The 16,614-nt window shown below is 40.1% G+C and overlaps 1 protein-coding gene across 1 annotated transcript in view; it reads right to left on the bottom strand.

The window, feature by feature from the left end:
- Positions 1-3,074: 3,074 nt before the first annotated feature.
- LOC128608093 (cAMP-specific 3',5'-cyclic phosphodiesterase 4D) overlaps positions 3,075-16,614 on the bottom strand; it is a 32,627-nt gene continuing 19,087 nt past the window's right edge. Inside the window, exon 3 of the mRNA XM_053625517.1 lies at positions 3,075-4,401. Within this exon, the coding sequence (XP_053481492.1) occupies positions 4,350-4,401 (52 nt within the window). The 3' untranslated portion in view covers positions 3,075-4,349. The remainder of the gene's footprint in view (positions 4,402-16,614) is intronic.

Here is a 16,614-nt window from a genome sequence, read left to right as displayed (position 1 = left end):
AACTTAATTTTAAAGCCCTTAATGATTTGGGCCGTGTGTGTTGAGGGTAAGAAGATGCTTTTTCTTAACTATTATAGTGAGATTAGTGTGCACGGTGGCTTAGTGGTTTGCATGTTCGCCTCACACCTCCAGGATTGGGGGTTTGATTCCTGCGGTGCCCTTTGTGTGCAGAGTTTGCATGTGCTCCTCGTGCTGCGGGGGTTTCCTCCGGGTACTCCGACATGCATGCATGCATGTAAGCTGATCGGCATGTCTAACGTGTCCATAGATTGTGCCCTGCAAAGGATTGGTAGCCCGTCCAGGGTGTTTGATGGGATGGATGGGTGTACAGTACTGTAGTGCATGAAACCTAACAATGCTGTCCTTTTGCTGCATCCCAAATACTGAGAAGCCAACAAACTTAAAACTAAGATAAATACATAGTCACACAATATGTCCTTGTAAACTTATGTCTATATACAAAAAGCCACTGGGCCCAGCAAACTCAGCCCAAAAACAGACCATCTGATGCAAAAAGAAGTCTCCAGGAACCCTAAAATTTCATCACAGGATCTGCTAGTAAGTCTTACAACTGATGGTGTCAAAATGCACACTTCTACAATCAGAAAGATTGCACAAATTTGACCTGCATTGGAAGCGTGCCAGGAAAAAACCTTTGCTGTTTAAAAAGAACATTAGAGCAAGACTACAGTTTGCCAATGAGCATTTAGGCAAAGACCAGGCCTTTTGGAATAATGTGCTCTGGACAGAGGAATTAAAAATAGGGAGTTGTTTGGCCACAGTAACAGCAGACATGTTTGGAGCTGACCAAAGACAGCTTTTCAGGAGAAGCACCTCATACCAACTTTGAAGCACGGTGGTGGAAATGTTATGATTTGGGGTTGCGTTGCTGCCTCAGGGACTGGACAGTTTGCAGTCAATGTTTCAAAGAGGGAAAAAAATATTTGCTTGTCCAAATATATCAAAAAAAAAGAGCCAACAATTTCCATGGGGTGTACTTATTTTTTTCAAATGACTACTACTAAAACATGTGTGAAGTGGAAAAAAATTGAGAGAAAATTTAGAACAGAATTGTTCCTCTATTTCATTTTGCCCTCTATTAGGGCACAATGTGTGCTACTTTATTTTACGGTAATCCCAAAAAAAAAAAAAGAAAAAAAGAAAGAAAAAAAAAAGATGACACCGTAAAATTCAGTTTCAAAATTGCGTCAGTCCACCAGTGAAAATGCAGTTTCTTCTGTTTGTGCTGTTCCCAAGTCCAAAGTGACTCACCTGACTATTTGGTCTACACCACTGTAATCCATCAAAGAAAAAAAATGAGGCAAACATCATGTTGACTGGTGTTTTGTAACAGAACAGGATATGGTGATGCATCATGTACACACACACACACACACACACACACACACACACACACACACACACACACACAGAGAGAGAGAGAGAGAGAGAGAGAGAGAACACAGCAGTACCTCAGGAGTCTGCCTACAGGGTTCAATTGAGCTGGCCCAATCCCCCACCGTGTCATGTAACACCAGCTACACAAAATCAAGAATTTTCAACTAAGGATCACAGACACTGAGCTTGCAGAAAATATATTGGAAAGAAAATATATATAGTGTTAAATATGGATTTTAGTGCTGGAGAGAGGAGAGCCATATGAACTCCATATGAAAGGTGTAGATGTATAAAATTGACATGCTCCTCAAACTAACTGGAGTTAAACCTTAATCTTTTTTTTTTTTACAAAAATAGTGGAGATCCATGTAGATCGGGTGGTTTTCTGGGCAAAATAGGGGGATGGGGTGATTCTGAGGAAGTGGAACAGTACTTGATCCCCTGAGCTCCATCTCTCCCATCGTCTTTGATTGCAAATTCTGCTCCACATGGCACAGTAACTGAGGCTCCCTCACTCTGCCTCTCTGTCGCTAACCTCATTATTCTTGTCTTGAAGGACTAGAGCAGGATGCCCTTTACAACTCGGTAACCTATTTTCTTCTCTCCATCCCAGCCATTACGTGGACAAACTGGAAACAAAGTAATCGAGAACCCAAATAGAATGGAGTAGATTTAATCCGTCTGGTTTTCATTCCTTCTGCTTGGATCAGGTTTAGGAAACAAACCCACGGCTACAGTAAAAATGAAAACATCATTATTTAATATATTGTGAGAGGGGTTTTTTGTGCATAAGCTGGATATAGCTAAATAAATACTGTGGTCCTTCCAAAACACCTGAAACAAGGTATCTACAGGTATCTGCATTTCAAATAAAACTTCAAATTAAACTTCTATAGAGGTGTATGGGAGACCAGAGCAAATATCCTTTTTGTATTACCATTTGCTCCAACAGTGAAAGAAAATAAAAATCCAGTATTTCCTTTCCATCACTTTCCAAGAGGAGGGGGGGGGAAGAGATGGATTACAGCAGTCAGAAGAGAAAAACGTGTTGAAAATGTACCATCACTCCCTCAGCAGCTGTATCAGAAAGTCCCTCGCAGCAGTGTTTACAAGTTTTGTTGTAACTTATTGCCAGGGTAATGTAACAAGTAGTGTTATAAATATACAGAAATTTTTGTAAAGAGGAAAATGTACAAGAAACACCTTTGCTATTTTGTAATACTATTGCACTGAATAATACTTAATTATAATAATAAATTTTTATTTGGGGGTTCAAGTAGTACTATAACAATAGTAATATATTTTCCGACTTAATTCACATTTATTCGTTAGACCTTGTGGCTTTTATTTTGGTGGAAAACCGCAGGAAGACCTCCGTTTAGTTGGCAACAGTTTTTTTTTTATTTTATTTTTTTAAATTCACTTCTCATTACCAATCAGCTGAAATGCTGTAAACCTCTGCCCACAAACATGTTTGAGATTACGCTAACGTAAAACTAAAGTGAGTCTGGTGTGTGTTGTGTCTTAATAGGTTATAAGTGACACACAGCACAGACAGAGATGAAGGCTGTGTGGAGCGGCAGTTATCGTGGACCGAGCCGCTCTAAAACAATGATGAGTCACACACACACACACACACACACACACACACACACACACACACACACACACACTCAGTGAGTGTAACATGGCTTTACCATCTCAAACAGTAACCAGCCAAAATAAAATCTAAAGCTTTACTATGTCGGTTCAGTTGCATTTTTAAGACCTTTGAAACATGAATTTTAGACATTTTAATGCTAATTAAGGTCTTATTTTTACATTAAGGAATTTAAGACTTTTTAAGGACCCGCGGAAACCCTGAGAACGTCTGTCACATAAGGGGGATCCGAGAGTTAAGTATTATTGGCACCTTCTTGTGTTGATTGGTTAGATGTTGATGGTCTACACTGGGTTTTTTTTTCTCCTATTCATTGAACCTGGGTCTGGAGTTTGTTCTCTGAGCAGAAATTTTATTTACATTTGCGAGAATGAGAGAAGCACTTCAAGTGTTTTTCATTCCTTCATGCATGTTCAATTACCACTTTATCCTGGTCAGGGTCAGGGTCTCAGTGGATCTAGAGCCAATCCCAGCAACACTGGGCATGAGGCTGGAATACACACTTAAAAGCAATTTAGAGTAGCAATCCCCAATCCACCTACTGGAAGGTTTTTAGAAGGAAACTGTAGAACCCTGGGGAAACCCATGTTGACACGGGGAGAACAGACAGTTCCCAGAGCTCAGGATCAAACCAGGACCCTATGAGAATTTTCTTCAAGCTCAGCTAAAGTCATCCTTTAAGCTTTCTTCCAGCAGCTTGCATAGAAAATAAAGACATGTTCAGGGGCAGCCGGTCTAATTAATAACTTCCACTCAAATTAAACACATCTGTTAGCGGATGAAATCAAAAGCGGCTTGTGCGAGTCATCCTTAGCAGATGGCATCAGAATACCGGAATAAAAGGAAAGCCCATTGAGACGTGCTGAAGCCACTCATTACTGAAAGCATTTTTACATTTCTGCACATGCTACGTCTGGCTGTGGTACAGCTTCCTGTTTTTTTGCCATGCACTCTTGTGATGGACCGCACTAACCGACTGATACCTACCCATCACAAGCAGGATCTGTGTAAGCTCTCCCTATATCAGCTATCCAGGTGGTGAGGAACGGCTTTTGGTCTGTACTAAGACACGAGACAGGATTAACACACAAATACAGCGTGATGGATCTGTTCAGAAAACGTGCTTAAATAAAGCTTGGCACTTTCATCCAATAAGTTCTTTATGTATTCCCACTCTATTTTTTGTAAGAACACCGTTCAGACTGCTCTGTAGTCTGCTCAGACAATCAGGAATCAGTGTGACAGACTCTCAGCTGGGCTTGGCTGGGGTAAACTCAGCAGGGCAGTGAAACTACAATGGAATCAATAGACATGACGACATGGGGAAGCTGGGAATCCAACGGCTAAGAGAAGAAAAAAAAAAAAAAAAAGTTCAGTCCCAGCAGGCAACAGTTTGAGAGATGGATAATCAAAAGCACAGTATTCTCTGCTGAATTAAATGCCAGAAGTTGATGACTGTACAGACTGCACAATACATTTTGAGGACAAATACTGCAAGAGCAGTATTATGTATAAAATTCTGAAGTACACAAAGTGATACGTAGCATAGCAGATGAATTCTTAGTCAGCTTATCCTTCTTACCATGGGCATATTTTCTTTACAGGAGAGCACATCGAATTAATAAAAAACGTTGGTATTATTTTATTAACACAACCACTCAAAATTAAAATCATGATGAAATAACACATTATGACTATGTGGCTTCATGACCTTGTATCTCATGCCTTCATTAAGTTCACATTAACTTTCAGCGCACAATAATAGGACGTGCTGGATCACGTAATATTGTACAAGCTTCCGAATAATGAGAGTTCAAGTAACAAAATTACAACCAAGTCTAGTCATGCAGCAATACTTTGGTATTATACAACCCCTGGCAAAAATGATGGAATCACCACACTTAGAGGATGCTCACATGGATTTTTTTTACTTTAGCAACCAAAAACAAAAATCACAGATATGACAAAAAATATAATCGTTTAATAACTGAACATTCTGGCTTTGTTTAATGTACCTCAAACCATTTAAATGAAATTATTTTCATTAATGGCATATTTGTATTCTAGATCAAGTAGAGGAAAAAAAAAAATTATAGAATCACTCAATATTGAGGAAAAAAAATATATATATGGAATCACCTTGTAATTTGTACTTCTAAAACAAATACCAGCACAAGTCTAAAAATACTAATTAGTCTGCAGTTAAAACAGTGCGCTTACGACCCTTAAAAGAGAGCTTACAGACCTAAACCTTGGACTTTTTGAAAGGAAACATGGCCCCAACAAGAGAGGTGTCAATTGAAACAATGGAAAGGATTATAAAACTCCAGCAAGAAGGAAATCCAACACAGAATGTAGCAAAAGATTGTTTTCAAAGATTGTTTTTTGTCTGATTGTGACCAGCCAGCTGTGTCTGACAGTTGGTGCAAGTTTAAACAAAATGGGAAGTTTACATAAAGGAAAACATTCGAATAGACGTCAAAGCGTCAGAATAGAAAGCTCAACGCAATACGCCTTGAAAATAGAAAATGCACAACAAAACAAACGAAAAACAAATGAGCAGAAACAGGAGTCAATGTCTGTGACAGAACTGTAGGAAATTGATTGGAATGGGATTTAGGTATAGAAAAGCCAAAGCAAAACCAGCACTAACGCCTAAACAGAAGAAAACAAGGTTACAGTGGGCTAAAGAGAAGCAATCATGGAGTGTGGATGATTGGATGAAAGTGATATTCGGTGATAAATCATGAATCTGCATTGGCCAAGGAGTTGATGCTGTAACATTTGTCAGGTGCTGTTCTAACGAAACATATAAAGATGACTGCCTGAAGAAAACAATCATATTCCCCCAGATAAAGGACCAGGGGAGACCTCAACAGTCAATGCACGGGTATACACTGTAATTCTGGACACTTTTCTCGTTCCATTGATAGAAAACCGGTTTGGTGATGATGAAGTCATATTTCAGGATGATCATGCATCTTGCCACAGAGCAAAGAGTGTTGAAGCTTTTCCTCAGGAAAGGCATTTCAACTCACAGATGGAGAATATAAAGTCCATACTTCAAAGAATTCAAACCATCACGAAAGCCGCGGAGGAGGAACGAAGTACTAATTGTGATTTTTTTTTTGTTGAAGATTCCCATATTTTTTTTCCCCTCAACATTGATTCTTGATCTGGGGGGAAAAAATATGGCATTTATTAAAACAATTTTATTTTCCTTGTTTGAGGTATGTATCATGAAGCCAGAATGTTCAGCTATTAAACAAAAATTGTTTTGTCATATCTTTCATTTGTTTATTTGCTACAAAGTTAAAAAAAAAAAAAAAAAACCCCATGTGAGCATCCTCCACGTGTGGTGATTCCATCATTTTTTGCCAGGGGATGTAGTCTGCATTTTCTTTTCCCAATTTATTTTGTCAGGCTTAAAGGCAGGTGCTCATGATTAAAGGCAGTGTCTTTGACACTACTGAAAAACTCTCGTCAGAGGACCTTCTGCTGAAGTAAAATCTGTCAACCTTGGAAGTATGAACAACATGCAGGTGATTTGCACCAATCTGAATTGCACAGCAAAAAAAAAAAATTCAACTTAAGTGCATTCATAAACACTGAATATGAGTAACTTTCCACATGTAAACATTCACATACATTTTGGATTTAAGTCATGCAATTAAGTGGCCAGCTCTGAATATGGCCTGGATGTGCACGCTCAACCACAATTTCCAACCATTTTTACTGATGGTTTTTTCCCCCCAAAGATCTGAATATAGCTTTCCCTTTAGTCACTGTTGCTATTGAAACACAGCCAGTTGAGCAGTCCGTCTAACTGAAGTTCCTGCCATCCGTGCTCCATAACACATCCTCTTTCAAAGTCATATAGATCTTATCATCTTAATCTAAATGTGCTTGTTTATCATTTTTATAAATGCCACACAGCATGGCATGATGTATCATGCATTACACACAACCAGGAAGCATCTGCATTCAAATTTCTATTAAACCTTTTTCTGCCTGTATCAGACATATAGCATTGGAAATAATGTTGGCATGTATACACCCACAGGTCACTTTATTAGGAACACTATACTAATACTGGGTAGCCCCCCTTACTATAAAAACAGCCTCAATTCTAAGAAAAAGGGTAAATCGTGGCCATGAGGGGATACACATGGTCAGCAACAATACTCTACAATATGCTATGGCATTCAAGTGATGATTGATTGGTATTAACAGGCCCAAAAGTGTCAAAAACATTCCCCACACCATTACACCACCTCCACCAGACTGGACGGTTGACCCAAGGCAGGTTAGATCCATGGATGCATGCTGTTGGTGCCAAATTCTGACTCTACCATCTGTGTGCCTCTTAAATCGAGATTCATCAGACCAGGCTACGTTTCTCCAGTCTTTTCTAGTTTTGCTGAGCCTGTGCCCACTGCAGCCTCAGCTTTTTTGTTCTTGGCTGAGAAAATTGGAACCAGACATAGTCTTCTGCTGCTGTAGCCCATCCACCTCAAGGTTTGACTGGTTGTGCATTCTGAGATGCTTTTTTGCTCACCACAACTGTACAGAGTAGTTATCAGCATTCCTGTAGCCTTTCTGTCAGCTCGAACCAGTCTGGCCATTTTCCATTGACCTCTCTCATCAGCAAGGCATTTCCGTCTGCAGAACTGCAGCTCGGTGGAGGTTTTTTCTTTATTGCACCATCGAGTAAACTGTAGAGACTGTTGTGCATGAAAATCCCAGGAGATCAGCAGTTATAGAAATACTCAAACCAGCCTGTCTGACACCAACAATCTTGCCACAATCAAAACCACTCAGATCACATTTTTACCCCATTCTGATGGTTGATGTGAACATTACTCGAAACTGCTGGCCCGTATCTGCATGATTTTATGCCCTGCTACCACATGATTGGCTGATTAAATAATTGCATGAATAGGTAGGGGTACAGGTGTTCCTAAAAAAAGTGCTCAGAGAGTGTAGGTGTGTTCTGGTCTACAGTAAGACTGACTATTCTGACAATAAAGTCTGACACATATAGAATGTTCACCTTAAAGATAGCATTGAATGACTTAATAGATCATTCTGTCCTTCTCTGAAAGCTTGCCACTGAAATCAGAGTCACTTTTACAAGATCTCGATCATCCTCCCGTCTGCAAGACCCAATGTAAATAGAGATACGTTATAATTATACAGTCACACAACCATCCATCTGCAATCCCAAATTAAACGTCAATTACTTAAGACTATGCAGCGGATAAGCAACCTTAAAAATATTTTTTAATATGATTCCTGATCTTTGAACAAAACCAAAAAAAAAAAAAAAAAAAAAACCCCAATATTGATATCTATATTCTGAACTTATTACATGACTATAAATGCTAATTTTTGAAGATTACCAACCAGCATGCCTGTAAACATGCATTTGAGATGCAGGGCGGATATTTAGAGCAAGTCAGTCATACTCTGAAGCTTGCATCAGCTCTCTCGGTCACTACGCACACACATGCGCGCGCAGACACACACACACACACACACACACACACACACACACACACACCACACACACACCACACACACACCACACACACACCACACACACACCACACACACACCACACACACACACAGCAGGCACTGTGAGAAACAAGGCTCGGTAATAACTGAGCGTCTCCTCAGGCTTCTCAAACACATCAAAAAGCTTTAGCTTTGACAAGAATAGCAGAAGGCGATGCACGTCATCGTCCACACGTCTGCGTTCGCTGCTGCCAGTCCCTTTTCTACTTTTCAGCAAAAGTTCCACAATGCCGTGAGGACCCACAGCAGTTAGTGAGAATTAGAGATGAGTGGATATTAGTGATGTAGTGGTGAAATGTATATCATTAAGGCAACTGCTTCAACTAGCATTTCTGATGATAAAAAAAAATTGTTTGATAAGAGCACTGGCTAGTGTAAGTAATTACATAATCTCCTTAACAGATCAACATGCAACGTTGCCAACAATGTAGGTCTTTCATTGTTTTTGCTTTTGCAAAATAAGTCCGCGTGTCGCTCCAGGGTACATATCACAGATTATTCTGTTCACACTTTATATTAATGAAGCTGGATAAAAGCTGAGCAACTCTTGTCTGCACAGACTGTACAATGATTTGCTAAGGTTGATAAACTAGGAGATATTGGATCTACAAAACTGCCTCTATAAATTATTAAATGTAATGTTGAATTTAATTCTGAGAAACCAGCAGTGGTTACAGCCTCATTCTTCACTCGAACAAAAACAAAAAAAACACCTTGGTTTATAAAACTATAGTGACGCTATTTTCTAATGTTGATGAAAAAAATGAAATTAAAAGGTTCGTTTATATTTTGTTCAACGGTGAGCCATAAATTATTCAGGTATTTGTATTATGGAGTTATGAAAGAAAAGATACAATGAGTTCTCTACTGCCCCAGGTAAATTTTACTGAAAGCGTTATTGTGATTTGTTCTCATTTCATTTTGTCTTATATGTTTTAACTTAAAATACTGCATATTATACTCTTAAAAACAGTAACTAATAGGAACGTTAGAAATCCAAGTCTGGCCTTGTCAAAGCATCATGGGATACAAGGGGTTGATCTTTGTGAGTATAACCAGTCAATAAATCTTACAGCAAGTTGAGCACATGGTCTCCATTTCTTCTTCTGTGATCCAACCGTTTGTGTAAAAACGTCTCACTTCTCTAGCTCTCCGAAGAGATTACTTTTGCTTATCTTGAACTAAGAAATAATCTTTATCATAAAAGCATGAACTGAATAAAATCCCAGTCTTGTTTAGACAAAGGTTATTCTACCTTTGAAACCTTATTTGATAGGTTGTCTCGAAAGCTAAGCCATAATGCTTAATGCATAATCTTAAACAAACAAACAAACAAAAAAAAATTTCTAATCGCTTCTGTAGGACATTCATATATTCAGGGATTCCTCTCTTTTTTTAAATCCTGAAAGTTTAGAAAACCTTAGTGCTATATTACTCATGGGTGAGTCAGGGAACCTAATGTGTCTAAAATGAGTGTCAGGTTCATTCTCAAAAAAGAAATCATCTCTTGTAATGAGTAAATGGATTGTGAATTGACTTAAAAAGCAATTACAGGATATAAAGACTGGCTGCGTGACAGAACTTTTCAGTTTGTGCTCAATATAACCTTGATGCATGTTCTTATTAAAGCACAGCAGGATCTTGGACACAGTATGAAATAGAGCCAACAGGTGAAACTGAAGATGTTCTTACGCCTATAAAACCATCCTTCAGTTGACAGTACTTCTCAAATTGAGATGCCATGCAAGCGTTAGTGCTGTTTGCATACAAAACATATGCAAACAGAAGTAGAGAACTCATTTGCCCATGAACTGGTTTCTAGGCTCGTCTATGATTGCCTTCATTCCCATTTCCAGCTCAAAAGAGGTCACGGCTGAAATAACTTCTCAGGAGGGGGTTCTGTATATGTTTATATCCTTAGGCACAATTTAGGCCTGCATTTCCCAATCACGCCCCTTGAGTCCTACTGCATTGCACTGCACAATTTGGTGCAATTTCTTGCTCTACTACACCCATTTTAGTCTAAGTCACATGTTAGAGCGCTGAGCAGGAAAAACACCAATATGCAAATACAAGTGGACTTCAGGAGCAGAATAATCAGAGGTTAGGAGAAAATTAAACACGAAGGTAAAATACAAAAAAGTGCTAAATAAAATACAGATGTAAATTGTGTGACTAATAAAAAGTAACAAGTAGCAAACTATATATTGTATTGTGCACTATGGTAATAGCAGTGAGTTCTGACACAGGAGATAATAATTTAATGTTAATATTAGCATATGTAAGTAGTTTGCTGGGTAAATAAAGAGTGCAATAGGAGTAGTTTACACACTACAGTACAAAGATAATGTGCAATATGCAGTAAATGTCCAGCTAGCACAGTGTGCATGGTTATTTAATGTGGGAAGGCTGTAGGGGTATAAGGCTGTGGGAAGAATCTGTCTCTAAATCTGTTTGTGCATGCCCCAATACTGCAGTACCACCTGCCAGATGTATTTTAGTATTAATGGTTTTCAGTTTATATCCTGATGAGGATCATGCTGATGTGCCACACAATACTACATCAAATTGATCAAATAGGAAATTATCCTGCAAACTGTAGTATTCTCCTTTCTAACACATAGCTAGTTAAACAAACTTCAGAATTAATAATACAACAGAGGAGTTTAATCAGCACGAGATAATTCAGAGAAACCACTAAACCACAGGCTACCAAAGATGGTCCTGAATTAATCCCTATCCTTCACAATTTAATGCACTGGCTCCCAACCCTGGTCGCAGAGAACCACCTACCCTTACATTTTAACGCACAAGTTCCCATCCCTGGTCCTGATGTACACTCTGTCTATCCTGCACGTCCATTTTAATGCACAGGTTCCCAACCTTGGTCCTGATGTACACTCTGTCTGTCCGGCACGTTCATTTTAATGCACAGGTTCCTAACCCTGGTACTGATGTACACTCTGTCTGTCCGGCACGTTCATTTTAATGCACAGGTTCCTAACCCTGGTCCTGATGTACACTCTGTCTGTCTGGCACGTTTATTTTAATGCACAGGTTCCTAGCCCTGGTCCTGATGTACTCTGTCTATCCTGCACATTCATTTTAATGCACAGGTTCCCAACCCTCATCCTGTACACTCTGTCTCTCCTGCACATTCATTTTTGTCTCTCCTGCACAGGTTCCGAACCCTCATCCTGTACACTCTGCCTGTCCTGCACATTCATTCTTGCCTCTCCTGCACAGGTTCCCAACCCTGGTCTTCAAGTACCCAGTCCTTCACATTTAATGCACAGGTTCCCATGCCCTAGAGTGCCCTTTATGCTTCACATTTATTTTAATGCACATGTTCTTAACTCTGGTCCTGTAGTACACTCTGTCCTTCACATTATATAGTGTTTTCCTGCTCCAACATACCCACATTAACTCAGGAAGCACTTTTAATTAGCTGAATCAGGTGTATAGGTGGAAAGGCAAACAAGCACGTGCAGGATAGGGGGGTCTCCAGGGCCAGGGTTTGGGAGTAAAATATGCTGGATAGACGGGGGAACTGGACTATTTTTATGGTACTAAACTAAAACCATAAGTACCTTGCAATAGTGCACTTACCTAGCAGCAATGTTAGCGACATGAAACCCGTGGGCTAGCAATTAAGAAAAGTCACGTGACTGAAAGCGGCTCGCGAAGAGCGCGTTGCTATTTGTTTAAATGTTTGTTTTGGCAAATATAGCGGTAGAAAGTTCACGTCTCGGGGACTGAATTCTCCGAGTATTCCTCATTCTTAACGCGTGTCAGAGAGAAGAAGCGACATGAAAAAGAAGAAAAGGAGCGGAAGTCCGCGTCTCACCGTCGGAGTCCTTGAAAGGACGATGGCCATGACATCCTGGATTTCTTGAGACCGGGGCGACCGCCGGTGTCCACCGCGTACGTGCGCTCCATTGTCCTCGGACACAGATATTTTTCGTTGTCCGAGAAGCCGCGCTGTCTCACCCGGTGGCTCTTCCGCGCTCCGTGGCACTGCTGAGACTGGAGCTGAACCTGAGCCTGGGATTGAGGCTGAAGAGCCACTTGGTCCTGTTGTCTCCACAGATGTTTGGGAGCTTTAATATTATTTTCCCCGCTGCTGGGAGAGAGGCACGGAGCCGTCACCCCGCCACCGGCATCCATACTCGCGCTCTTATATACAGATATATATATATATATATATATATTGTTTATTTTTTTAAAGGGGGGGAAATAAATAAAGAAACCCCCCCACACACACAGAGAGAGAGAGAGACAACTTATCCGAGGTTCCTAAAGTAACTTACAGCTGTCAGTTCCACAAAGTGGAAGCAGAGACTCCAAATGTCCATTTATGGTGGAAAATGTTAATTAAGTCACTTTACAGTAAAAACATGGCTGCTTAAAAATAATAACGCTAGGCTATTCTTCACCGCGTTTAATTTCCTCCGCGAACGCATACAAAAACAATATCTGTTCGTTCGCTCCAAAGTCATATTGTAATGTTTTAATCCTATCTCACAAATACGACTTATTACTATATTTATAATTGGAAGAAAAAAAAAAGGTTTTTGAAGTCCATATAATCACCCCTCGTTCACACAGCTTGTCTTAGTAGTGAATATGAGCGCGCGCTTGGCTATAAACCTGGGCGCACCACTGGCCACGCCCACTTCAACAAAGCAGCTCCCTTCCCAGCTAAAGAACTCGGGTTCCGCCCACTAGGTGAGATTCTACACACCATTCATGCTATTGTGTCTAAGGACTTTTGTGACGTTTTTAGCAAAGCACGCTTACACACACACACACACACATACACACATACATTCCTTACAAATGCCAGTGAAGGCGGCACAGAGTTAACTCTGGATTAGTTGGTTGTCAGGTGAGGCAAATTTTAAGACAAGATCAAGTCAGCTTTATTGTTATATGACAAAACAATTAAATTCCTGTGTTACAGTGAAATGCTCCTTAAACTAACAGATGCGACACAAAAAGGTGTGCACGTACTGTATGTGGGGAAATGTACTGCACGCGTTTGAGACTGGTGCACATAATATGAATAGAGCAGATTATGTATTATGGACACAGTGTAGTGTAACAGTGATCCAGAGGTACAGTACATGGATGATTTTAAGTGCAGATAGGCAGGGGCAGATTTAGTGATTTCAGTGTTCTAACTTCAACGTTTAAATTTTTAGCACGGGGGCACAGTGGATTAGTGGTTAGCATGTTTACCTCACACCTCCAGGGTTGGGGTTCGATTTCCGCCTCCACCGTGTACATGTGTTGAGTTTGCATGTTCTCCCTGTGCTTCTCCAGGCACTCCAGAGGCCTCCCCCAGTCCAAAGACATGTGTTGTAGGCTGATTGGCATCCATAGTGTATGCGTGTGTGCACCCCAAGGTTGGCACCCCGTCCATGATATCCCCATCCATGGATGAATGGATGTTATTTAGCATTAATAATTAATATATATAATTTGCATTTTTTTAGGGGCCCAAAATGGTTGCCTATCTTTGCCTAGAGCTAAGGTAGTGTAGGGTAGGGTAGTGTTGCTGCCTCACTGCTCCAGAGTCCACAGTACAATCCTCAGTTCAGCTGTCTTTGTGGCGTGACATATGTTCTCCTCATGTGTACGTGGGTTTGTTTACACCGCCTCAAAAACATGGATGGGTGGGTGGAGCAGGTGAATGTGTGTGACCAGTGTTCCTGGGATAGGCTCTGGATCCACCATGAGCCTGACCAGGATAAAGCAGTTACATAAGATTAATTTATTCATTAATCTTCATGGTCACGGTGGAGCCAGAGTTTATCCTGGGAAGGATTTACAACCCTCGATAGGATGCACCATTCACAAGTTAATACCTACTTTGGGGCAATTTAACATAGTCAGTCCACCTACCAGGATGTTTTTGGGAGGTGTGAGTCCACACAGGCAGTAACCCAAGCTCAGGATCAAACCGGGGACCCTGGAGCAGTGAGGCGGTGCCACTATCCGCTGCACCATCAATCTACAGTTGCTGAGTGAATGAATGAAGTGCAGCCATAAACTACTGTCACTGCAGCTATGGTTATTGCATAAATCTACATTTAAGATCATTAGGGTACAGCCATAAATTATTGTCAGTGTACAAATGATTTGGTAACTACTCTAGGCTGCCATGTCAGTTCATTTAATGGTTCAATCTATCAAGTTAGAGTTTCTTCTCAATGCAGGTGACAGGTGCTGATGCTTTCCTGTAGGTGTAAAATCCAAACCCATAATCTGACAGAAAGTGCTGAAGCACGAAATTTTCCTCACCCTGACCATGAAATTGCATTTGATGATAAATCTGTTCATTGGTCTTCCTTTATACTTATCAGATTACCAGTCAGACATCGTTATCTTTTACTTCCTCTGTTCAAGCATAGCATGAAACCTACCAACTGTGAGGCTGACTTTCTAACATTAGAAACCACCAGGAAGGCTAATCCAATATGTGCTCACACTGTAGTTGAACAAGCTGAATATTTATATTATATTTCTATATTAAAACCCCTCCCCCTAACCCTATTTTATGTTGGGGGGTTTTTAAGTGCTCCTGAGACATCAAATTCTCATGCATTGAATTAAAAGAGAAGTATGAACAAAGTAGGACCTTGTTGAAGCTTCAGTAGATCAAATTTGGAGATTAAAGTCATGACCACAGTGGTTTGAGCAACATTAGAACCACAGGCTTCTCATAAATCAATGTCCTTATATCACTATGCCACACACACACACACACACACACACACACACATATACATATATATATATATATATATATATATATATATATATATATATATATATATATATATATATATATATATATATATATATATATAATGTGTTATATATAATTTTCATAACCTAGGGTTAGGATTAGGGTCAGGGGTTAAGTTTAAGGTTAGCCTAAACCTAACCCATAGTACCGTTGTTCCACATCTCAATTAGAAAACATAAATAGGTGCATGCACATTTTGCCATTTTTCAAATTTTAATATAAGCTCAATTATGATTTGCATACTAATGTACTCTCCCATTATTAACTTTAAAGGACAAAGTAAATAGATTGCGTAGTGTGGTATTTTAGGTTAGGTCGCCCCCCCCTTAAAGGACACTTCAGTGGAACTAATCCAAATGCACATTTCCTCACAGCAAATCCATAATTTATTCCGTGTCAATTTCAATTGTTACAGTTACATTTATATAGCGCTTTTCTAGACACTCAAATGTATGGCGGGGGGCATTTCCTCAACCACCACTAGTGTGTAGCATCCACCTGCATGATGCGACGGCAGCCAAAGTGCACCAGAACGCCCACCACACACCAGATATTAGTGGAGAGGAGAGAGAGGTGTATCCAATTTAGAGATGGGGATTATTAGGGGGCCATGATAGAGAAAGGCCAGTGGGGGAATTTCACCAGGACATCGGGGTTATACCCCTACTCTTTTACAGTAAGTGTCCTGGGAATTTTAATGACCACAGAGCGTCAGTACCTCGGTTTAATGTCTCATCCGAAAGACGGTGCTGTTTTTACATTGTAGTGTCCCCCGATCTAATACTGGGGCATTAGATCCCACACAGACCACAGGGTGAGCGTCCTCTGCTGGCCTCACTAATACCACTTCCAGCAGCAACCTTAGTCACATTAAAGCTCATTGCAGTCCTGCCTTGAGGGTATGTTGGAAATGTGTATGCTCACATACAGAAGACCAGTCCCCTGCATTATTCTTCCTAGTGAACTATTAAATTTGCATTTAATGAGAGTGCACATAAACACATAGTAGAGTTACTGTAGTTAAGCCAACAGTTTAAAAGAAACAGCCACCATGAATGACTTCCATTCATTTATAATTAAACCTGTGAACTGAAATGGTACCTGAGATTTATTTTGTAATGCTGTTCAACTACCTGCTGATAGTGGTGCCAGTCATTTTAGCC

Source organism: Ictalurus furcatus, chromosome 5 (genome assembly GCF_023375685.1).
Source record: "Ictalurus furcatus strain D&B chromosome 5, Billie_1.0, whole genome shotgun sequence".
NCBI classification, from domain to species: Eukaryota; Metazoa; Chordata; class Actinopteri; order Siluriformes; family Ictaluridae; genus Ictalurus; species Ictalurus furcatus.
This window is presented reverse-complemented; position numbering and strand designations above follow the sequence as displayed.